The sequence below is a fragment of the Podarcis filfolensis genome (assembly GCF_964270895.1).
Source record: "Podarcis filfolensis genome assembly, chromosome: 11".
Classification (NCBI taxonomy): domain Eukaryota; kingdom Metazoa; phylum Chordata; class Lepidosauria; order Squamata; family Lacertidae; genus Podarcis; species Podarcis filfolensis.
This window is the reverse complement of record NC_139613.1, coordinates 2649690-2674998: the sequence shown is the minus strand read 5'-3', so window position 1 is coordinate 2674998 and position 25309 is coordinate 2649690. Positions and strand designations below refer to the sequence as shown.

At 49.6% G+C, this 25309-nt stretch overlaps 1 protein-coding gene across 1 annotated transcript in view; it reads left to right on the top strand.

The window, feature by feature from the left end:
• Positions 1-1391: 1391 nt before the first annotated feature.
• Positions 1392-25309, top strand: part of ARID3C (AT-rich interaction domain 3C) — a 113268-nt gene continuing 89350 nt past the window's right edge. The window contains exons 1-2 of the mRNA XM_083575707.1: positions 1392-1716; positions 2259-2894. Coding sequence (XP_083431833.1) covers positions 1678-1716; positions 2259-2894 — 675 coding nt within the window. The 5' untranslated portion in view covers positions 1392-1677. The remainder of the gene's footprint in view (positions 1717-2258; positions 2895-25309) is intronic.

The window sequence follows — 25309 nt, the reverse complement described above, 5'->3', positions numbered from 1 at the left end:
CCAGCACGAGAGATGGTAGGAAGTCCTTCGCGCAGCACAAAGTTACACTGTGGAACTCCCTCCCACAGGAGGCCGCCAACCCAGATGGCTTTAAAAGAGGATGGGACAAATTCGTGGAGGACAAGAGGGCTATCAATGGCTACCAGCCTGCATAGCTCTGCTCTGTCTCCACGGCTAGAGGCAGCACAGCTTCTGAATACCCGTTGCTGGAAACCACAGGAGGGAAGAGTGCACCTGTGTTCGAATCCTGCTCACTGGTCTCACACAGGCATCTAGTTGGCCACAGTGAGAACAGGATGCAAGACTCCGTGGGCCATGGGTCTCATCCAGTAGGCTCTTCCTTTCTTCTGCATGCCAAGTAGATGCTCCACCACCGAGCCAGGGCCCTCTATGTGCCACCAGACTACAGCTCCCATCATCCTTGACCTCTGCCAGCCTGGACTGATGGGGTTTGGAATGCAAGAGCTAACTGCCACAGGTTCCCCACATGTAAAGGGACCCCTGACCATTAGGTCCAGTCGTGGCCGACTCTGGGGTTGCGGCGCTCACCTCGCTTTGTTGGCCGAGGGAGCCGGCGTACAGCTTCTGGGTCATGTGGCCAGCATGACTAAGCCGCTTCTGGAGAACCAGAGCAGCGCATGGAAACGCCGTTTACCTTCCCGCCAGAGCGGTACCTATTTATCTGCTTGCACTTTGACGTGCTTTCGAACTGCTAGGTTGGCAGGAGCAGGGACCGAGCAACGGGAGCTCACCCCGTCGCGGGGATTCGAACCGCTGACCTTCTGACCGGCAAGTCCTAGGCTCTGTGGTTTAACCCACAGCGCTACCCACGTCCCCATGTACAAAGAGTTAAAAAGTGGAGGGCAGAGGTCCTTTGCTACTGGACTCCACTTCGCTTGGAAAGGTTTGCTTGTTGTTCCACCTTTCTAGGAGAAAATCAAACTCAAGTGGCTTATGATGCAAGTGACTGTTTTGAAATAAAATTACGGGACTATCAGCTTTCACAGAGTTGGCTCTGGTTTTTTTGGAAGAGTCAGAAAACCCACCCGGGATTGTCAGTATTTGCATGTTGATGGAAGGAGAGAAGGAAGCTTTTTCCGCCCAGGTATTAGGTGCGCCCAGGGAGTCTCGGCCGGCAAGTCCGTCGGTGATCTTCTCTCTGGAGCAATTTCCCCCTCGGGCGATCCGCCAGCCCAGCCCAGCCGGCCCCCTGCCATTTATCACTCCCTTTGACGTGTTGTTAGCATATGGGGATCTCTCGGCTGCTGGGGTTGGGGAAGAGGAGGAGGAGGAAGGGGTCAGTCTTGTTTCTTCTGCCACTTGTTGCAAAGGGGGGGGGAGGAGTAGGAGGAAGAGGAGGGCGAAAAACAGGACCCCCCCTCCGCCCGCCTCTCCGATCTCGCCCACAAGGCGCAGGATCCGAATCCAGAGAAATATTTCGGACGCATCTGACACATGCCTCGAGGGGGGGGGGAGGAGGGGGAGGGGCAGACCCCCAACAACCCTCCCCGGACCAACCCCGAACGCCAGCGCGGAGGTCTCGATTAAAATTACATTCAGGCGGCTAGGCGGTCGCCCTCCCTCCCTCGCTTCCCACACACACGCCACCCCCCCCCCGTCGAGTTTGAGTCCATTTTTTCGCCCAGCGCGGCCAGGTGCGCAACGGAGAGGCGAAGGATGGGCGAAAACACCCGCGTCGCCACCAAATCCGCCCTGGTAAGCGGCGCCGGGTCAGCACCCCTCGTACCCCCCCGGGGGGGCGGACGGCCATTCGGTCCCGGACTCCCCACCGCGCGGGTGGAGTTTGGAAGGAGTTTGTTTGCTTGTTTTAACGGGTGGGAGGGGGAAGCGAGCGTCGGGTTACTGGGAAAGCCAACTTCTGGTGGGCTTCACGTGTGTCCCCCCCCCCGTCTCCAGCCTCTCCCGTCCAGTTTAATTCTTTTGACGGGGGGAGAAGGTTCTCCCCCGCTTTCCTTGTGAAGTTTCCGCGCGCGCGCTTCTCGACGGCACCGTGGGTGGGTCCCCAAGCGGACGCTCCCGGGCAGCTTCCTTCCTTCCTGACCCCCCCCCTCGGTCAGTCCCACGCCCTGGGCTCCTTCCCCTTCCCACCCCGGCGCCCTTCGGGGACCATCTTCCCTTTCCTCCGCCCTCCCTTCTCCCCCCCCTCCCGCCCCGTCTCCTTTTCTTCCTCCTCGGCTCCTTCGTCCTTTCTTCCTTCTGACGCCCCCCCCCCTCCGTTTCTTTCTCTCTCTTTCCAGGCTGCCGCCGCCTTCTCCTCGCCGTCGGCGTCGTCGGCTCCGTCGTGCTCGCCGGGGCGCGGCGCGGGCGCCGCCGGGGGGCTCCGGCTGGAGGCGGTGATGGAGAACCTGCAGCGGGCGCAGGCGGCGCGCCTCGAGGAGAAGCTGCGCCGCGCCCAGGCAGCCCCGGCCCGGAGCAGCCCCGCCGGCGGCGGCCCCCACCCCCAGGCGCTCCCGGCCGGGCAGCCGCCTCCGTTGCGCGCCTCGCAGCCGCCGCCGCCTCCGCACCCCGCCGCCGCCGGAGCCTGCCCGACGGCCACCCCGCTGGCGCTGCGCCCCTTCCCGGCCGCCGGGCGCTGCGCGGGGCTGCTGCCCTCGGGGCGAGCGCTCCCTCTCCCTCCGCCGCGCCCCGCGCCGGATCCGGCCGCCGCCCGCCGCCGCCCCGAGGAAGAGGAGGAGGAGGAGGGCGGCGGCGGCGAGGACGACGAAGAGGAGGAAGACGACGAGGAGGAAGCGGAGGACGACGAGCCGGACGACGAGGACCGAGGCGCAGCCGCCGCCGCCGCGCCCCGACACGCGCCGCGCCTCGCCTCGCCGCCGCTGCCCCCGGCGCCGCAGCAGCCCCACGAGTGGACCTACGAAGAGCAGTTCAAGCAGGTAGGCAGCAGGAACCCCAAATCTCGGTGTTATTAACCCCCCGTGCAAGTGTGCGCCCCTCGACGGGACCCCCAAGCTGCTTTTATGCTGACTCTAAAAAGGACATCTCCCTCGCATCCCAGTTGCGCCCCCAGATCTCCTCCTTGCCCAGCTGCGCCCTCGGAGCTGCCAGAGGGAAAACTTTGGCGCTGACATCTCTTTCTCCAGTGGCTCAGAGATCTTTTGGATCTTTTACAGAAGGGCAAATGAGCCCCAACTTCTTCCTCTCCAACTCTCAGGCCTGCCTCACAAACTGGCAATCAATCTCTCAGTTCTTTTTAATTCTTTAAAAGATACTTAATCTTTCCCCATTAGCTACTTCCCCCACCACACTCTGACAACAGTTCCCTTTATTTCCAGTGCCCCGGGTCATGTGGCCGGAAAAACAATGAATAACCCCCATGAGGACTAGCCTCCTTAGGGGCTGTGGTCTTGTGACAGTTGTAGGTGGGGTAGTGGAAATGGGGAAACTGGGTGGGTGGAAGGAATGCAATGGAGTATCCTGTAAAAGAGTGTGGCTGAAAGGGACACTCTTAGGTTGTCAGTCCTGTTTGTATGTATTGTTACCAAATGATCGAGTAGGCAGGGTTTTCTAGGTGCTGGTGTGCAAGAATCCTGATCTCCCCTCCAGTTATTAAAGTTTGTAGGGCTGGAGAAATATTTTGAAATGTCGAGACAACAGCCCCGCATTCTTGAGAGCCCGTGCTCTAATTCTGGGGTGCCAAAAGTTCTAGGCTGCTTCCAACCTGTATGTCAAACCTGTTAGGAAGGATCCAGCAGCGCCAATCTGCCAGTCTCTGAAAATATAGTTTGGTTCATTTGCAATCCTCTTGAGAGCTGACCCCAAATTCCTTCTTTTGCCCCTGTTCATTCCATCTTCTTTCCAAACCTTTGCATTAGCTTCCCAAATAGCCCCCACTGCCCACCAGAATCCTGCAAATGCTGCCGATTTATTCTCAAATCAGTTTTCTTTCCCCTCGGTATTCTACCCCCTGTATATACCCTCTCTCTGCATGTTTCAAGTTTTGCAATGTCTCCTTGTTGCCTTAAATGTGCCATTTCTCATATATAGAACCAGGGCATCAAATAAAGTTCTCTTTGAGACAGGACCACTTGTATCTCCGCAGGTAGCTGTTAGGGCCTTTTCCCTGGAAAAAACAATTCCTCTCACTGTTTATGTCAAGGCTGAGCTACAGCTAAAGTTGTTTTTAGAGTGGTGGAATCTTGGATTTTTAACCAACTATTTCAGTTGGTGTGGTGTAGCGTTTAGAGTGTTTTACTAGAACCCTGGAGACCAGGGTTCAAATTCCCAATCGGCCATAAAATTCACCAGGTGACTTTGGGGCAGTCCCTCACGCTCGGTGAACTACCTCACAGGGTTGTCATGGAGATAAATTAGGAGGGAGGTAGAACCATGTACTATGAACCTTGAGCACCTTGGAGGGGGAAAAGTGGGATAGAAACGCCATAAATTAATTTTGGGCAGTTTAAAACCATCGTATCCAATGCTGCTCTTGGGGAGTTTTGCCTGTATAGCAAGACTCTCCCTCTTCTTCCCCTGCACACCCTCAAAATCTGTTTCGGAGGATCTCCCAAACCCCTGGAACATATTTTGGGGGTGCACAGGAGGTTTCAGGAGAGAGGGAAAGAAAGTTCTGTTGGCCAAGTGAGTCTCCGGCACAAGTAGAACAGCAGTGTTCGCAATGACCTATCTCTTCTTGTTTCTGCTTCTGCAGACAGAGGCGTGTGCAATTATTCATTTTCCTTCTGAAAACAACTGCTGTTTCTACTCCCTCTTTGCACTTTTCCCCAGGTTCCTAGAGCTTCCTTTCAGGACGGATGTTTTGCCCCCGAGAACGTCCCAATTCCCAAAGCGCTCTTGTTCTCCTTTACCCTTCCTCCACCAGAAGGATTGGGTACTATAACTGTTGAGTCGAAAGGGGTCTCCAAGGGTCATCCAGTCCAACCCCCTGCGATGCAGGAATTGCAGTGAAAGCATCCCTGACAGATGGCCACCCAACCTGTGTTTGAAAACCTCCGTCCCAAGTGCTCCTTCCAGACCGGGTCCATGTTGCTCTGTCTGGACTGGGCGGCTCCTGGAATTCTATAGCAGCCTCCAGATGTTTCCAGCTGCTGATGCATGCTGTACCCCAAAATCTCTGCAGGGCTCCAGGTTGGGGAAGGCTGTCCTATAAAGTAGGGGAGATGAATTAACATGCAACCAGGGGAAGGGACATGGGACCTCCCCCATCACACTTTCCCCACTGCGTAGGAAATTGCCTTCTGTTGGTCCATCTACCTTCGTGCTGTCTGCGCCGATTTGGCAGTGACTCTTTTCAGCCTTCCCCACTTCCTTCTTGGAGGTGCCCAGACTCGAACCTGGGACCTTCTGCATGCAAAGCAGATGCTCTTCCACTGAGCCACGCAGCGCTTGCCCACAATGACAAGCTGGTTTCTCCTGGTTTCTTGCTGCCTCCATCTGTGGAGGGCAGAGCGTAGCGATTGCGGCTACTGGCCAATGATAGTCCTCTCCTCCATGAATTTGCCCATTGCTTTTTAAAAGGACTGGACACTTTGCCTCCTGTGGCAGTGAGTTCCATAGTTTAACTATGCGCAGTGTGAAGGTGCTTTTCTCTCAGCCAGGCTGGCTTGTGGCACTGGAGCTGTCTTGAGGGCGAAGTGATGCCAGGGGGGCAGAGTGCGTTTGTCACCATTCCTCTCCCCCACCCAAATGCTAAATTTAAATCAGGTCCTTCCCCATGCATGCATTTTATAAATAAATTTTATTCCATTTTAACAATGTAACAATTTCACAATGTCCGGCATCTATCTATCTATCTATCTATCTATCTATCTATCTATCTCAATTTGGAAAATGCATAGCAAATAAGGAACATTTCTGATCGAGATACACATGCATTTTTATACATGGTTGCGACGTGCCTGTATTTAAAGAGTTAGGCCTGCGGCCACCATGTCTATTTTTTTGCCCCATCTCTTGTCTGGAAAGAAACGTTTGCCCGGAGGACCTCTACAGTCACTCAGGAGCGTTCCAGAGCATAGCTGTCAACTTTCCCTTGTTCTTGCGAGGAATCCTATTCGGAATAAGGGAATTTCCCTTAAAAAAAGGGAAACGTTGACAGCTGTGTTCCAGAGTTAGAGCTGGAAGGTAGTCTATGCCAGGGATGAGCAGACTTCAGGCTTGAGGGGTCAACTTTGTTTTTTTTCCCATTAGAAGCCCAAAATCTACCAGCCAGATCCTGTTGCAAATGCCTCACACTTAGAATGAAAGAATTCTGAACTTGGGGACTTGTTTTGTGCATGGGAACGGAACTGAGCTATCGGTTCTTAAATGCATAAATCCATTTCTGGTTATTTCAAACGTCCTTCGTTTCACCAGCATAATTTGGTTGGGAGGCGGTCATTTCGTTGTTACTATTGTTGAACAGCTGGAAGTCAGAATTCCTTGCTGATCTACTGTAGATCACCCAGAGAGCTACCAGTAAAGAGGGAGAGAGATTATCTTTTGCTCGCCACTAAGCTGCACCCATTGCCTTCTTGCTCCTATCTGAATTAAAACATGGAATGTGAATTTTAGTCTTACTTTGTTTGGGAAGATTGCGCCCCTCCATATCCCAAATCTACCAGACCTGTAATTATGATTACGTTTTCCTGGAGCTGCTTCCGCAGACCCCGTTCTCGTGGTGGGATGGAGGAGGAAGGAGCTGGCTTTCAGTGAGAATTTAGGATTTGTCAAAACCTCCGATGCATCAAGAGGAAAGGAGCTGATCCCCGTGGCTTGATTCCTGGTTTGGGAGAGCTTGGGAACAGTACTGGAATTGCTTGGCGGTTCTGCCAAACGATTGCGACTCTGCTCTTGGAAGAGACCTGTTTCAGATGATTCCGTTATCCTAGACACACTCACAAAAAAGCTGCCTTTTAGCTGGGTTGGCACCATGATCCGGGACACACTCGAGAGAATCCACAGCACTTAACTTCCATTGCAATTCAGATCTTAAGGGTGGTAAAAAATTGCAAACCACTTGGGTTTTCTATCCTTAGAACAGTGTGCAAGGATAGCTGTCCCAGGTTGTCACAGAGCTGGACTCTCTGGACCGATCTGGTTGAGTTCGTCCAGGCATGGGCAAGGATTACGGGCACATCCTTCATGTAAAATAATAATAATAATAATAATAATAATAATAATAATAATAATAATAATAATAATAATAGCTCTCATTGGTGTTGCGAATTGAGTTCACAGTATTTTTCAGTGCTTTGTCCATCAAGGTGTGTGTGTCCTCCTTATATTTAGCTCTTCCTTCCCATGTTTAACGTTTGTTTTCGGGTGTAACTAAGCCCATTTGCTACTGCCTTCTTCCTCCTCCCCACCGCATGCATCTGATGAAGTAGACTGTTGCCTCCGAAGAAGAAAGGAACCAGTTTGGGCTGCTTCAGATCTTGTATGTTCTCTTTGTCGGAAAGACAACATGATGTGCAGATCGTCTGTCGCTTGTTACAAAGTGCTGGTTTCCAGCTCCTTCATACGTGGCGGCGCTTTAAACAAAGCGCGTGGCAAGGGGCTCTTACTTTCTAAGGGATCGGGGTGCTTTCTGTCCGCCTTGTATGAAATACCTAAGGATCAAGACACTGGAGAATTGCAGGGTTAGTTCTCTCTTGCTGCAAAATTGAATCTGTGTGCCTGCTTAACTTTGCCAAGGAAGTCCAACAGGGCCTGTGTTTGCGCTTCGCAGAATGTTTTGAGTGTAAATCTTTTCTGAACCAGCATGCTAGCATTTGTCAGATCAGCCAGGCGGCCAGCTGATTGATGGTCCAGCCCCAAACGCCTTCTGCCTTCTTGTGCCAAGAATAGGTTGGACGTTCTCTTCCTGGATGCAGTGACCGGACTTCAGAGCTCTGTGCATCGTTTTAGCCACGAGGAGCACAGTGTGTGGCCTCTGTTGGGAGCTTCAGTTGGAGTAGGGAGAAGTTATCTATAAAGCCTTTCCTAAATGGAAACTTGTGAAATGTTGGCACATTTATCCATAAATTTGTCTTAAGACACTAGCCACTGTGCCTTGGGTTTTCCTAACGTAAACACAACCCCGGGTGAGCACCTGGAGCCCCCTGAAATCTTGCTACCGCTCGGAAGAAGGACCAGTGTTAGAAACTCAGATATCTAAGATAGGCGCCAGATGGCACCTTAAATCTAGGTTATGGTCGCCATAACGGAATGTCTGGGGGTCCCTTCCAATTCTGTGATCTCAACTACAGTCAAACCTCGGGTCACACACACTTCAGGTTGCGTTTTTTTGGGTTAAAAGGTAAAGGGACCCCTGACCATTAGGTCCCGTCGTGACCGACTCTGGGGTTGCGGCGCTCATCTTGCTTTATTGGCCGAGGGAGCCGGCGTACAGCTTCTGGGTCGTGTGGCCAGCATGACTAAGCCGCTTCTGGCGAACCAGAGCAGCGCACGGAAACGCCGTTTACCTTCCCACCGGAGCAGTACCTATTTATCTACTTGCACTTTGATGTGCTTTTGAGCTGCTAGGTTGGCAGGAGCAGGGACCGAGCAGCGGGAGCTCACCCCGTCGCGGGGATCCGAACCGCCAATCTTCTGATCAGCAAGCCCTAGGCTCTGTGGTTTAACCCACAGCGCCACCCGCATCCCTTTTTTGGCTTACGGACTGCCAAAACCCGGAAGTACCGGAATGGGTTACTTCTGGGTTTTGGCGGTCGTGCATGCGCAGAAGTGCTAAATCACGCTTCGTGCATGCGCAGAAGTGCCAAATCGCAACCCATGCGCGCGCAGATGTGCTGCTGTGGGTTGCGAACTCTGCAGGTTGCAAACGTGCATCCTGCATGGATCACGTTCACAACCCGAGCTTCACTGTCCATCGCTTGACTGTAACTTGCTTTTACAACAATTCACTTGCCCCAATATGCAAGGAGAAAAACACACAGTGGAAATGGAAAAAGGTATTATCTGTGGACTAAAGCAGAGGATTTCAAACTGTGGTCACCAACCAGGTGCTTAGAAATCTCCCATGTAGTCGCAACTGGACTCATGCCAGGAGCAAAATACGGCTGGGGAATTTTGAGCAACCTTCATAACAATAGGATTGCACAGATTCACAGAGGAGAGGAGAGGGCTATCCATGGTTACCAGCCTCAATGGCTCTGCACTGCTCTCCACAGCTGGAGGCAGCATTTTTTGGAAACCACAGGAGGGGAGAGGACTCTTATGCTCAAATCCTGCTTGCAGGTTTCTGATTGGGGCAGGAAAAGGATGTCGGACTAGATGGGCCATTGGCCTGATCCAGTAGACTCTTGTGTAGCTCAGTGGAGAGCACTTTGTAAACAAAAGGACTTTGCTCCAATCCCCGATGTCTCCTCTGGGAAGCATCCCAGGGAGACACGAGAAACCAATGATCTACACCTGTCAGTATAGATCAGAGGTGGGCCATCCAGAGACAGTGGTGAGAGATGATGGGAGCTTTAGTTCTGCAACATCTGGAGGACCACAGTTCCTTGTGCCAGTGCAGGCAGAGCTGTGCTACATGAAACAGTGATGTGATTCAGTATAAGGTGGCTTCTGATGTCTGCAAGAGATCTTACAGCATCAGACCTGCTAGCAAAGCTTCAGCGTTGGTTTATTGCAGTACCCTCTCCATGCCAGCATTAGAAATTAGCCAGGCGCATTTCGCAGCTAAATGACCATAAACGGCCTTGGTCCAGCATACTTGAAGGAGCATCTCCACCCCCATCGTTCTGTCTGGACACTAAGGTCCACGTCCAAGGGCCTTCGGTAGTTCCCTTACTGCGAGAAGCCAAGTTACAGGGAACCAGGCAGAGGGCCTTCTCAGTAGTGGCACCCGCCCTGTGGAACGCCCTCCCACCAGATGTCAAAGAGAAAAACAACTACCAGACTTTTAGAAGACATCTGAAGGCAGCCCTGTTTAGGGAAGCTTTTAATGTCTAACAGACTACTGTATTTGAATACTTTGTTGGAAGCCGCCCAGAGTGGGCGGGGTATAAATAATACATTATTATTATTATTATTGCAACTGGTGTGGGTCCAATTGTGACCATGTGGAGATCTCTGGATGCCAGGATGGCGACTGGGGAAAGCAAAATGTCAGGTAGAGAAGGATCTGAAATAGTTTCCTTGAAGCCTGAAGTGGTTTTATTCTGGATTGTTTTATTTGATGTATTAATGTATTATTATTTGATGTATTATTGTAAACGGCTGTGAGACTTATTTCTTTAAAATATAAAGTGGTATAGGAATAAAAATAATAATAGTAGTACAGTCCTACCTTGGAAATGGAACGCCTTGGCTCGCAAACAGTCGAAACCCAGAAGTGACTGTTCCGGTTTTTGAACAATTTTTGGAAGCTGAACGTCCGACGGGGCTACTGACCGCAGGAGCATTCTGCAGCCAATCAGAAGCAGGGCTTTGGTTTCCGAATGTTTTGTAAGTTGAACGGACTTCCAGAACGGATTCCATTCAACTTCCAAGGTACGACTGTAGTAGTAAGTAATAATAAATCCTTTTTTTTTTTAAGTGCCTAGACATTCTATTGTAGCGACAGTAACCCAGGTTTAAGGAGCCATTTGCCAATTAGATTGCATGAGTTTCTAACACTGCTGCAAACAGGCAAATAATGCAGCTGTTGTTTGGCTTCAGTCATTCACAACACAGGAAGAACACACACTTAAAAGGTTGTAGGATCTGCTTCAGCTCCCCAATATGGATGCTGGGAGCTCAAGAAGCCTAAGGATGTTCAGAGGCAGCGAAGGTGACAATTCCCAGACACCCCTTTTGTCTTCCAGTAAAATTCCTGGTAGGAAACAAGTGCCCTTTGGAATTCAGGGATGGAGGCGAGGATCCCTGCCTTGTTTATTCAAGGGAGAGAGAAGCTGAGCTGTTTGACGTGCAGGGGGGAGATAAAGAGATGGAAGGGGCTGATAAGGGAATGGGGCTACCAGGCAGACACTGCCCCTTTCCTCACCCCCCCCAGAACAAGCTACCATTCCCCCTTCTTTCTCTCCTCTCACCCCACCCACATATTTGGCGATTTGCATGTGCAGAAGGAAGCGGTTGGAGTAATCCCAGATTGCGCCACTCGAGTTGGCTGGGCACCCACGGGGTCATCTAGTCCAACCCCCAGAAGTGCTAAACAATTTGGGATGGAACTTTGGGGTGCTGCTGCCCAGATGAATCGCAAGTGCTTTTGGCAGGTGGCGGCAGCGGGGGGGGGGTACACCTGTTGTGGCCCATTTTCAGAGGTAGAAGAATCGGCAGGCACAGGAGGGGGTTAAGCACCCCTTGACGTGGGCTGTGGCTGAAATTTCCTGGGTGCTTCATTTAGGAAGGTGCTTCCATTAGGAAGGGCCCTGGGTTGGGTTGTGGCAGCCCGGGTGTGCGCTTCATGTGCACCCCCAAAGGAAGCAAAGCTTTTGGAAGCCTTTCCCTGAAACAGCTGTCGTGAGGGTTAGTCCTGGTTGGACTACTGCCATTCGCTCTACGTGGGGCTACCTTTGAAGGTGACCCAGAAACTACAACTAATCCAGAATGTGGCAGCTAGACTGGGGACTGGGAGCGGCCGCCGAGACCATATAACACCAGTCTTGAAAGACCTACGGTACATTGGCTCCCAGTACGTTTCCGAGCACAATTCAAAGTGTTGGTGCAGACCTTTAAAGCCCTAAACGGCCTCGGTCCAGGATACCTGAAGGAGCGTCTCCACCTCCATCGTTCTGCCTGGACGCTGAGGTCCAGCACCGAGGGCCATCTGGCGGTTCCCTCATTGCAAGAAGCAAAGCTACAGGGAACCAGGCAGAGGGCCTTCTCGGTAGTGGCACCCGCCCTGTGGAATGCCCTCCCATCAGATGTCAAAGCGATAAACAACTACCTGACATTCAGAAGACATCTGAAGGCAGCCCTGTTCAGGGAAGTTTTTAATGTGTGACATTTTAATGTATTTTTAATCTTTGTTGGAAGCCGCCCAGAGTGGCTGGGGAAACCCAGCCAGATGGGCGGTCTAGAAATAATAAATTGTTGTTGTTGTTGTTGCTGGGCTCAAGCGAGAGTTTGTTTCATGTTCCTTTCGCTTTTTAATTTGTACACCGCCTTTCTGCATCACTATACAAGGCAGCAGCTGAAAAGCCGCCAATAAGGAACCAAGATATACCGGCAAAATATCACACATTGGTGACGAAGCATAGCTGGCTGCTTCTGTCTTGCAGATTGCTGGGAACAGGAAAAAAAAGTTATTCCTCTCCTTTTAAATCCCTAGAAACGATCCTGGGTCATTTTTCCCCGCTAGGAAGGGGAGGGCCTGTGGAATTGCATGCAAACAAATGTCTCTGTGAGATGGGCTGCGTGGGTGGCCGTTGCTGTCCCAGTTTACTGCATTATTTGTGGCTTCGAAGGAATTTTCTCCCAGATCGGATACTAACGCACAGAGTGGCTGGCTGGCAGACTTGCTTGCTTGCTTGGGTTACCTGGGGCCATTTGCAGCAGTTTGTGGATCCTCTTGGATCCCGCGTAAGTCAGCAGATGGTGGTGGACTAGGGCCGGATTTAGGTTTGATGAGGCCCTCAGCTCCTGAAGGTGATGGGGCCCTTTCTATGTCCAGCTGTCCTTTGTCCTTTGTCAACAACAAATTGCCACTGTTTTCTGTGTTGAATATATGCTATATGGTAATTTATGGACTTAATAGGTTATCTCAAGCCATAATGGGATCAAAATAAATAAATAATGTACTGCATGAAATCAATCAGTACGCGTAAGACTCATACCCTTAGTCTACGCTGCCTGATCATCAGTCGACAAGCACTCTTTAATATTAGATAACAGGTACAACAGCTTGACCTACATTCATCTGTGCTCCACTGCAGTCTGCATGTTGCATGTTGCCTTGCAACCAGTCCATGCAGAATGTAGGCACCCTATATATAGAACGGAGCAAACCAGTGATATTTTAGGCAGCAGCTGAGCAGGCAGGGCCCATGACTTACATCATAAGAACCTACATGAAACAAAACACTGTTGCTGTAGGTAGGTTTATTTCATTTGTTTTTTATCTTATATTTTGGAAATGTGCATCCAGGTGTTTTTTTTCCTTTAATTTTTTTGGGGGCCCCAAGAGTGTGGGACCCAAACCTATAGCTTGTTTTGTTGTTGTTGTTGTTTAGTCGTGTCCGACTCTTCGTGACTCCATGGACCAGAGCACGCCAGGCACTCCTGTCTTCCACTGCCTCCCGCAGTTTGGTCAAACTCATGCTGGTAGATTCGAGAACACTGCCCAACCATCTCGTCTTCTGTCGTCCCCTTCTCCTTGTGCCCTCCATCTTTCCCAACATCAGGGTCTTTTCCAGGGAGTCTTCTCTTCTCATGAGGTGGCCAAAGTCTTGGAGCCTCAGCTTCAGGATCTGTCCTTCCAGTGAGCACTCAGGGCTGATTTCCTTCAGAATGGATCGGTTTGATCTTCTTGCAGTCCATGGGACTCTCCAGAGTCTCCTCCAGCACCATAATTCAAAAGCATCCATTCTTCGGCGATCAGCCTTCTTTATGGTCCAGCTCTCACTTCCATACATCACTACTGGGAAAACCATGGCTTTAACTATACGGACCTTTGTCGGCAAGGTGATGTCTCTGCTTTTTAAGATGCTTATGCGTAAATCCAGCACTGGGGTGGACAGTGCTATCTTCAGGTGCAGCGGCTGGAGATACTCCATTGTTACCTGCTTCCCAGATTTCCGCAGTCCAGGTTCAGTCCTAGCTCCTGCCTGCATCCGTCCGCATTGCAGAAAGTCTGGCTAGTAGTGGGTTTAGCATATTGCGCCTTGACCAGAGTTCCAGCGTTTGGGGTGGTTTTCCCCCCAGTCCAGTTGTCTTTTGGGCATCCAAAGGTGTAGGGTGGGCTTGTTCCAATCTGGTGACCTCCAGACATTTTGGACCACAACAGCATGGCTGGATGGCTGATGGGAATTGTAGTCCAGAGCATTTGGAGGGCACCGGGTTAGGGGAAAGCTGCTGTGGTGCATCGTCCCTGTCACCTTTGCAGAACATGCTTTTTTCCACTGTCTGACCTGAATTTGGCGCTTTTTACTGGAGTTGCCTAACCTGGGCAATGGATTTCGCAACGGGCCACTGTGCGAATTGAGTGTCGAAATTCTGAGCCTTTTTTGTGTGCAAGAGAGGAAATAAAGAGTGACAAGGAGAAGCAGCTGCATTGTGGACTTATAAAATTTGTAAAAAAATGAGAGAGGCAACACTCAAATTCATTGGGCCTCAATATATAAACAAATAATTAAAAAAAGATGTATGTATCACAAAATGGGATTGTTCATTTTGGTTGTAGAGAAATGTGTATTTGGAAGTCTACAGGGTTATTTTATTGTAATTTTGGTTTGGTTTTAATAGATTTTATGGTAATTGTAATTATGGTATAGGTTTAATAGATGTTATATATACATATAGTTTTAATTCTGTCAGTGTTTAATTGTTTTGTAATGATCGCTTTTTTCTAGGTTTTTAAAGGTTTATTTTTATCTTTAAGCTGCCTTGAGTTTTGACAGGGGAAGAGGCAGCATAAATAATAATAATAATAATAATAATAATAATAATAATAATAATATCATTATTAAATTTATAATTGCATGAAAGCTATATAGAACTGTATTAGGAAGTCCATATTTCAAAACAGGAAGTTTTACATCATTGTGAAATTGTATAATTTTGCAGTAACGCATACTTGTTTTGACTTTCATGTACCTTATTGTTCGCGTTAGTAATTACTAACCTCCGAGGTTATGTTAAAATCACCTGCAAGCATCATCACCTTGCCTTTTCTTGCAAGAGGTTTGGGGTGCCAAATCTATGTGTGCGTTTAGCAATCTCGCGGCATCCTCTCAACCATCTTGCAAAGCTGGCGAGGCAGAGAGGAGCGGCGCTTTGCCCAAGCCCTCTTAATGACAACCCAGCTTGCCCTGCCTTGAGTCCAGCTGCTCCTCCGCTGGTGCCAAGCATCATTGGTGCCAGGCATCCCGTGGATCACAGCCCCATGGTGAGAAAACTCGCAGGACCCCCTCCTCGCTGAAAAGCAGCGCTGGGAAACAGAGGGAGATTTTCCGTGGGGTTTTTGCAGTCCTTTCCTTAACACCACCTGCTGCGTCTCTTCTCAAAAGCCACCCTCCCCTCAAGTCTGCTTTTTATCAATGAATCAGGGCCCGTGTGTGTGTGTGTGTGTGTGTGTGGTCACTTTCGCTCACCATTCGCTGTCGCTCATCATTTCTGCCTGTCATTCTCACCTCGGACCTCCTGGTTTTCTCCCCTCGGATTCGGTGCAGCCTGAATTTCTGGCTCAGTTGAAATAACTCCTCGGAATCAGCCTTCACAGCCCGGTGCCCTCTGGGTGTTCTGAACTGCAACCTGCGTTGGCTGCGGGGGGGTGCCGGGAGTTGTAGCGCAGGGCGCCCGGTGGGCGCAAGGTTGTGGATTGCTGCTTTGGACAATGGAGAAAATGTTGGCGCGGTAAATTGGTGACAAAGGCTCAGAACTGGTGAGTGGACCCGAGTGGTGGAATCTGGTGGCGTTGTGGGGAGGGACCAGGAGTGGATCCCAGGGTGGGGTTTGGGCGGGTTGGCGCATGGACGGCACCTCCAGAGCTCTCTCTTCACCTCATGTGCAGCTGTGCCATGTTTCCGGGGGTGGGGGGGGGCTCTGGTTGATTTATGTCGCCCCCCCTTCTTATTTTTTTTTAAACAACACAGGTTATTGCTAAATTGTAGTTCGAAGTTTAAAATGTTGCATTACAGTTCGTTTCTCTTTTGCCATTTCTTAAACTGGTAAGCTGTGTTGCACACAGGCTTTTGCTCAGAAGAAATGCCCATTATTATAATATTATTATTATTATTATTATTATTATTATTATTATTATTATTATTGGCATCATTTTATTGTTTTTCTGTTTGTTAAACGCTTGTTGACTTTTTTAAAAAAAACAACAATCAAGCGCTGTGTAAATGTCTATGAAATTAAACAAACAAACAAGATAAACGAAACGGCGAAAGCAGTCAATTTCATTCTCTCAACAGGCAACGGAAAGCAGTGTTTGGTTTCAGGATAATTCAGGTTGTGTTTTTTTGTGCGTCCCCATTTGTGTGGGTTGTTTTCGGGGGAAATCTTTTTCTGCTTCTGGCCTTTCGATTCTCTGCGCGTGTCTTTTCCAATGCGATTTTATTTGGCTTTGAGGATGTTCCTGCGAGTGTTCTCCTCCTTGCAACCCGACCTGGGATTGAATTTAAGGAAAGAGCCAGCAAAAAGGGGCACAGACTGACTTAACAATCACCCCCCTCTCTGCCCCCCATCCCGCCCAGGTTTGATTTCCACCCCCCAGGTAAGATGGCATCCTTAACTCAGCCATCTCCAGCTCCTTCGCCCTGGCTGGAATCAGTGCATTTGCCCCCTGGCTCTCCCCACCCCCACCCCCACCCCCTTTGTTGCATTGGAGGCCTTCCAGCCCTCCAAGCTGGGTAAATATTTGATAAGGAGGGAAGTGGCTTTTCCATTTGCCTCCCCTTCCCCCTTTCTCTCCCCGACCTTTGACCCCCTGACCTCAGCACATAAATCAGCTCTCCACCCCCCCTTTCCTCGGGCCCACTCCTCTTTATCCAGATCTACTGTCAGGAAGTGTCTGATGGAGGCAGCCCCACTTGGAATCTCGATGTGGGGCAGGGCGTGTTTGCATGTGGGTGCATTTGTAGGGCTGCGTTAATTTCTTCTCCTGCAGCCTTGCACTTAGGAAGTGTCAATCAGAGAGAGAAAGAGAGAGGAGGACCGCTGATCTTCTGGTTTCATTATGGGATATTCCTCCCCCCCAAAAAAAGAAACTGTGGGCAGCCTTTGGAAAACTGAGCTTTGCAATGGAAAATTATAATTGCGATTATGCATTTATTTATACAGTCATACCTCGGGTTACGGACGCTGATGGCGCTGTGGGTTAAACCACAGAGCCTAGGGCTTGCCGATCAGAAGGTTGCCAGTTCGAATCCCCGCGATGGGGTGAGCTCCCGTTGCTCGGTCCCTGCTCCTGCCAACCTAGCAGTTCGAAAGCAAGTCAAAGTGCAAGTAGATAAACCGCTCCGGCAGGAAGGTAAACGGTGTTCCCGTGCGCTGCTCTGGCTCGCCAGAAGCGGCTTAGTCATGCTGGCCACATGACCCGGAAGCTGTATGCCGGCTCCCTCGGCCAATAAAATGAAATGAGCACCGCAGCCCCAGAGTTGGTCACGACTAGACCTAATGGTCAGGGGTCCCTTTACCTTTACCTTGGGTTACAGACACTTCAGGTTGCGCGTTTTCAGGTTACGGACTCACCAAAACCCGGAAGTACCAGAATGGGTTACTTCCGGGTTTCGGCGCATTCACAGAAGCACTAAATCACTCTTTGCGCATGCTCAGAAGCGCCGAATCGCAACCCGCGCATGCGCAGACGCGGCGCTGCGGGTTGCGGACGCGCCTCCCGCACAGATCATGTTTGCAACCCGAGCGTCCACTGTACCCACAAGTTTTCCTCTGATGGGACTCGAAATCAAACATTTCCTCCAAAGAGCAAACAAAAATATTTCCTGGATTTGAAAGCTAAAGTGTTCAACATTTGCCTATGACCCACAGTGGAGAAATGGATGGTGGCACAGAGAAAGGCAAACAGTTTAAGAACAACACGCCCGCCTGCCATGGAACATGCAATGTTAGGAATAACTGAAACAGCGGTACCTTGGTTCTCCTACGCCTTGGTAATCAACAACTTGGAACCCAAACACTACAAACCAGGAAGTTAAGTGTTCTGGTTTGTGAACTTTTTTTGGAAGCCGAACGTGCTTCCAATTTGAGTGCCATGCTTCCATTTTGAGTGTTACACTGAGGTCTGTCTGTTTTCGCTAATTATTTTGCATTTTTGTTTTTGTGCCTCTTTGTTTTGTTTTGTTTGTTTTGTTTTGTTTTTGTGACTGTGTGGAACCCAGTTCAGCTACTGATGATTGATTGTGTGACTGCAGTACACTGTTTATTGCTTTCATTTTTTTGGATCAGTGGTCTCATTAGATTGTAAAATTCATGTTCAATTGCTGTTTTAGAGGTTATTTTTAAAAGTCTGGAACGGATTAATCCATTTTGCATTACTTCCTATGGGAAAGAGCACCTTGGTTTTGGAACGCTTTGGTTTTGGAACAGACTTCCGGAACGGATGAAGTTTGAGAACCAAGGCACCACTGTAGCTGGATATATTGTGGAAAAGGCTGCAAAGTTACAATGGACAAATGTTGCGAGAGACAACTCAGGCTGATGGAATGAGGTCTTAGTGTGGAGACCCTGCAATCTCAAAAGACCAAGAAGACAAGGGTGGACGGCCTTAAAAAAACAGCAGAGTTTGTGTGGATCAGGGGTCATCAAACTTTTTCAGCAGGGGGCCGGTCCACTGTCCCTCAGACCTTGTGGGGGGCCGGACTATATTTTTGGGGGGGGGAAATGAATGAATTCCTATGCCCCACAAATAACCCAGAGATGCATTTTAAATAAAAGCACACATTCTATCCATGTAAAAACACCAGGCAGGCCCTACAAATAACCCAGAGGTGCATTTTAAATTAAAGGACACATTCTACTCATGTAAAAACACGCTGATTCCTGGACCGTCTGCAGGCTGGATTTAGAAGGCGATTGGGCTGGATCCGACCCCCAGGCCTTAGTTTGCCTACCCATGGTGTGATGCATGAAGCAAACGAGAACTGCTTGAGAGAACTTGGAAGAGGCGTCTGTCCAAAGAGGGATTGGGAGGCGCTGTGGAAGGAAGGAAGAAAATGAAAAGTCTCGCCCCAAGTCGGAATCCAGCCTAAGCTGCCCCTGGTCCTGTGGGGTGGCAGGGTTTTTTAAATAGGACCCCTGTGCCTGCCATCTTGGGGTGTGCAGTTGTGGGGGTGGGAGAAATGTCTGGCTGGGTCCTCTGGCCCTCCCCCTAACCTCCACCCATTGAACAGTACTGCCCATTGGCTGGGCCCTCTAAAGCTGAAGGTTGGGCAAAGAGGGGCTGCAGATAGAGCTAGGAGAAGCAAGGCTGCTCTCCTTTCTGCAAGTGGATTGCACACTTGCACCTTCGCCGCATCAAGCAGTTGGTCCCTTACCTTTCCCGCCCTGACCTGGCCACAGTGATCCATGCAACGGTCTCCTCCAGGCTTGACTACTGTAATTCGCTCTATGCGGGGCTGCCCTTGAAACTGTCCCACAAACTCCAGCGGGTGCAGAATGCTGCAGCGAGGCTCCTCACGGGGTCCCTGCCATGGGAGCATATTCACCCAGTGCTTTTCCAGCTGCACTGGCTCCCAGTGGAGTATCGGGTCGGGTTTAAGGTGATGGTTTTGACCTTTAAAGCCCTTTGTGGCTTAGGGCACTCGTATCTACGGGACAGCCTCTCCTGGTCTGCCCCGCAGAGGACCTTAAGGTCCATGAATAACCATAGTTTAGAGGTCCCGGGCCCTAAGGAAGTCAGACTATCCTCCACCAGGGCCAGGGCCTTCTCAGTGATGGCTCCGATCTGGTGGAATGCTCTGTCCCGTGAGACTAGGGCTCTACAGGATTTAACCTTCTTCCGCAGGGCCTGTAAGACAGAGCTATTCCGCCTGGCCTTTAATTTGAATTCAGCCTGATCTTTTATTCCTCTTCCTTCCCTCCTTCTCCCCTTTTTATGATGATTATCCGCTCTGGGATCCCACAGCTAATTCTCCCCTGGTCGTCTCACTGGCCCAAGTAGGACTAATTTAGCCAGCTAGCCCTGGTGGATCATCTAATGTTTATTGGATGGATTTCTCCCCTAAATTGATTTTTTAAATTCTGAATTTATTGTTATTCATGTTTCATACTGTATTTTATGCTGTTTTTTTGTTGCATTAATTGTTTTAAATTTGTTGTTAGCTGCCCTGAGCCCGGTTTTCTGAACTGGGAAGAGTGGGGTATAAATAAAAAAATATTATTTATTATTAAAACCACACTGGCTGTTAATTAAATTAAAATAATTCTGAGAGGCGCAGCTTCTTTCTGCAAAAAGAGAGAGCTAATTTCTGCAGCCTGTCTTAAGCAAGATGTGCATATTATTTGCATCTGTTCTGCTTCTCCACCATGCTGCGCAAGGTGTTATACACCCCTTGAGGTCATTGTAAATGACAGCTTGCAAGAATAGAATTGCAGAGTTGGCAGGGACCCTGAGGTCATCCAGTCCAACCCTCTGCAATGCAGGAATAGGCAGCTGTCCCTTACGGGGCTCGAACCTGCAACCTTGGCATTTCAGCACCGTGCTCTATCCCGCTGACCTTCCATTGCACACTCCTTTTCGAGCCTTTTCAGCCGCAGGAACTAGGAACTTGTTTTTATTGGGAAGAAATTTAGAATATCAGGGTGCAACATGCCATGCCCCATATGAAATTCAGCGTAAAATGTGCATAAAATATTGTGGTTTCAGCCTCCAGTGGTTGAATGAGCAGTACAGTGGTACCTCGGGTTACAGATGCTTCAGGTTACATACGCTTCAGGTTACAGACTCTGCTAACCCAGAAATAGTGCTTCAGGTTAAGAACTTTGCTTCAGGATGAGAACAGAAATTGTGCTCTGGCGGCACGGCAGCAGCAGGAGGCCCTATTAGCTAAAGTGGTGCTTCAGGTTAAGAACAGTTTCAGGTTAAGAACGGACCTCTGGAACGAATTAAGTACTTAATCCGAGGTACCACTGTATGGCCTTTTCACTTCCACTGTTTGTCTTCTAGCCTTCCCCCCTCCTTTAAAAAACAGAGGAAGACGAACATTCTTGTTTCATAGAGTTAACCCTTCCCTCCGTAGCTGCAGCCCTCCTGCAAATCTTCAGTGAGGCATGAAAATGTTTCCTGTGGGAGACTGTTTTCCAGCCTTATTGCTGCACAGGGTGGGGTGAAGGGGGGCGACCCCTCCTCAGGCCCCCTTGGGATAGCTCAGTCGGTAGAGCATGAGTCTTTGAATCTCAGGGCTGTGGGTTAGAACTCCACATTGGGCAAAAGATTCCTGCATTGCAGGGTGTGGCGATCACACAGGGTCTCCGGACGTTTAACGGTCTATTGATCCCTGTGCCACCACTGTGCTCGCTTCCCTGCTGCCACCAACCAGTTAAAAGGTAAAGGGTAAAGGGTCCCCTGACCGTTAGGTCCAATCACAGACGACTCTGGGGTTGCGGTGCTTATCTTGCTTTACTGGTCGAGGGAGCTGGCGTACAGCTTTCGGGTCATGTGGCCAGCATGATTAAGCCGCTTCTGGCGAACCAGAGCAGTGCATGGAAACGCCGTTTACCTTCCCGCCGGAGCGGTACCTATTTATCTACTTGCACTTCATGCTTTCTAACTGCTAGGTTGGCAGGAGCAGGGACTGAGCAGCGGAAGCTCACCCCATCGCGGGGATTCGAACCACCGACCTTCTGATCAGCAAGTCCTAGGCTCTGTGGTTTAACCCACAGCGCCACCCGCATCCCTTAAGTACCCACGTCCTTAAAGATAGCCCACTCCTTATTCACATGACCCAGAAGCTGTACACCGGCTCCCTCAGCCAATAAAGCGAGATGAGCGCTGCAACCCTAGAGTCGGTCATGACTGGACCCAATGGTCAGGGGTCCCTTTACCTTTAAGGAATACATCAAAATTTATGTGGAAAAAGTAGAATTTCTGACAGATATTGAATCCAGAAAATGACGAGAGTGAAAGGAGAGTAAAGTCAAGATAGAAGAAGAGATTAAAGAAATAATGAAATGTGTTTAAGCTAGTTGGAAAAATAAAGTAGCGTAACGAGAACGGCTAGAAGTCAAGTCACTTGGTGTGGGGTAGGTGTGTAGGTACGTTGATATGTACAGTATAGGTAGGTATTATATAGAGTAATGTACAGGTAGTTATGTTTATTGTTATGAAAATAAGGTAGTGTGTTGTGTATGTGTATTGTGTAAATGTATATGTATGTGTTTTATATGTTAATAAAATTTAAATTAATTTTTTTTAAAAAAGGAAAACCTTGAAAATCTGGAGGGACAGGACTTGCAAAGCGACAAGAAAGGAGAGGTGTCCACTGTGTGGTTTTTTGCATGTGCAGGGCATATGTTTGGTTGCGCCTCTGAACCATTGTTTTACGTCCAAATATCCTTCCCCAAAGGGGTTGGAGGTGTTCAAGCGCCACGTCACTGACCTTTCTGTTTGCGTCTTGCGCAAGGACCGGCTAGTTTGCCCAGATTTGGGGCTTGATAACTGGCCAAACAAGAACTGGATTACCTCAGCAGGTACCTATCATGTGTGAAGCATGCAAGGGGAGGGGGGCATTCTCAGCCTCCAGCCTTGCTGCTCAACCAGCCCCCACCCCCTTCACTGCTTTTGGCCTGTGGCTATTTGTGGATGAAAGCTTATAATTACAGAGCAAGGAGTTCGGAGAATGGACTGGACTGGCAGGCGGGCCCTGGATTGCGTTTGATTTCAGGAATGGAGGGTGGCTTGTGTGCAAAAGTCCAAATCTCCTCGTACGCTGCAAAAGACCAGCTCTCTGGTTCACCCAGTGTGGTATGCGTGTCAGAAACTTGTGTTTTATTTCTTGCTGCATCAATTGTTAAGTTGTGGGTGAACGTATCAGACGACACAGCAATTCTTCAGACAGCTCTTGTTTATTCACAGGCCACAACAGAACTGGGCTGAAGGGTTCAGCCAACCTGCTTACCGTATTTTTCGCTCTATAGGACGCACCTGACCATAGGACACACCTTGTTTTAGAGGGGGAGAACAAGAAAAAAAAATTCTCCCCCTCTCTGCTCAGCGCCCCTTCAGTGAAGCGGCAGGAGAAACGGAGCCCCTTCCATTTCTCCTCCTGCTTAGCTGAAGGGGCGCTGTGCAGCTCTCCCTCTCTGCTGAAGCCAGGAGAGCCTTGCTCTCCCGGCTTCAGCAAAAGGAACCCGAAGCCTTCGGAGCACAGCGCGAGTTCTCGCTGCGCTCCAAAGGCTTCAGGCAGCTATCCCTGAAGCCTGGAGAGCGAGAGGGGTCAGTGCGCACCAAGCCCTCTCGCTCTCCTGGCTTCAGCAAAAGCAATGTGTAGCCTCTGGAGCGTGGAGGGAGTGCTCCCTCTGTGGTTTGGAGGCTTTGCGTTGCTATCGCTGAAGCCAAGGAGCCTGCATTCGCTCCATAGGACGCACAAACATTTCCCCTTAATTTTTGGAGGGGAAAAAGGTGTGTCCTATAGAGCGAAAAATACGGTATATAAAGCTCAACTACAAAGCAACAGTAACAACTTTCTGTAACTATCCAATCACTGAACGTCACTTTCAATCCCTTATTTGCATATGCAGACCTGAGTGAAAACTATCTACAGTATCCCCCTGCTGGCTGGCCCAGGGTGAGAACTAGTATTCCACCTTTTATAGCCTCCAATGAGCTCAAGGTGGCGTACATTGTTCTCCTCATTTTATCCTCACAACAACCCTGTGAGGTAGGTTGGACCAAGAGGGAGTGGGGCCCCCAAATTCACCCAGGGAGCTTTATGGACAAGTGTGGATTTGAACCCTGATTCTCCAAGGTGCTAAATTCGACACTTGAGTAGCCTCAGAGTGTGTCTACTCAAAAGGAAATTCAATATGACCATAATTCCAAGGAAGTGTGTGAGGGATTGCAACCAACAGCATTTGAAGTTCTGCGTTTGTAGGAACATGTTTTCTTTACTGGACTTGAATTGTTTTTATTTCAGTTTATATAAGTGATTGGCCATTTCCAAAGCCTATGTGGAGAAGAGGTGGGTCTTCTCTTGCTCTGCTGTTTGAGAGATGGAGGCCGGCACAGCCTCCCTCGACTCATGGGTGCCCTCCATAAGTTTTGGACTCCAATTCCCATCACAACAACTGTGTCTGCTGGGAGTTGTAGTTCGCAGCTTCTGGAGGCAGCAATGCTTTCGAATACCAATTCCTGGTGTTCTTGTGCTGGGATCCTGCTTCTGTGAGAACAGGATGCCATTGGATTGATCCAGCAAACTCTTATTTGAGCTTGGGGAAGGCTGGGCTAGTAATCTGCCCCAAGCAGAAAGGCCCTTGAGATGTTGTTGTGCTGTTCAGCTTCAGCCATACCCATCCATTAAAAACTGAGATATTCGTAGCTGCAATCCATGTGCATAGCAGCTTTAGCAGCTCATTCACCTGCTGCGAGGTCTCTCTCTCCTGAACCCCAGAATATGATTTTTTAAAATAGAAATCATCATTTTATTATTTGCCCCCTCCTCATCTGACTTGGTTGCCCCAGCCAATCTATGACGGTCTTCTAACAATATAAGATAGCACAACAAAACATGAGGCATTAAAAATTTCCTCATGCAGGGCTGCCTTCAGATGTCTACGGAATATCGTATAATTATTTATCCCCTTGACATCTGACGGGAGGGCGTTCCACGGGGAGGGTGCCACTACCAAGAAGGCCCTCTGCCTAGTTCTCTGTAGCTTCACTTTTCGCAGTGAGGGAACTGACAGAAGGCCTTGTAGCTGGATTTTAGTGTCCAGGCTGGGCGATGGGGGTGGAGACGCTCCTTCAGATATACTGGACCGAGGCCGTTTAAGGCTTTAAAGGTCAGTACCAACACTTTGAATTGTGCTCGGAAACATACTGGGGGCCAATGTACGTATATCCTTTAGGAGCAGTGTTATATAATCCCAGCGGCCGCTCCCAGTCACCAGTCTAGCTGCCACATTCTGCATTAGTTGCAGTTTCCGAGTCATCTTCAAAGGTAGCCCCACGTAGAGCGCATTGCAGTAGTCCAAGCGGGAGATAAGCAGAGCATGCACCACTCTGGCGAGACAGTGCGTGGGCAGATAGGGTCTCAGCCAGCGTGCCTGTCTACTCCTCCTTTCCATTAACGGGTCTTTAAAGAATCTGACATGCCAAATATGACCATTGAAATGACCGAAACAAATGACCGAAGTCGGAAAACCCAGAGCCAGCAAACAAAGTAGACGTCTCCCTTATTCATTTTGTATTCATGCTGCTTTTTTTGTTTTTAATGATTCTCAGTGGCTCTGACAATCTCTGGGGTAAGAAAACCTGTCACTCCGAGCAGTTTTTTTATTTTTTTTGAAAGATTAAAACGACTCTGCAGTAGATTTAAAACCGCCTCTGCCAACGCGGCGTCCTCCAGCTGTTTTCGACAGCAGCTCCCACCACCGACGCCCCTTCCCCCTGGGACCCCCCAGTTCTGAATCCCTTCAGGTGAGGGTTGCAGTGGGTGTACCTCCCCCCCAGTCCCTTCCAGACAGTGAAATCTCCCCCCCCCCCATTCCCATCTCCATAAGGGCC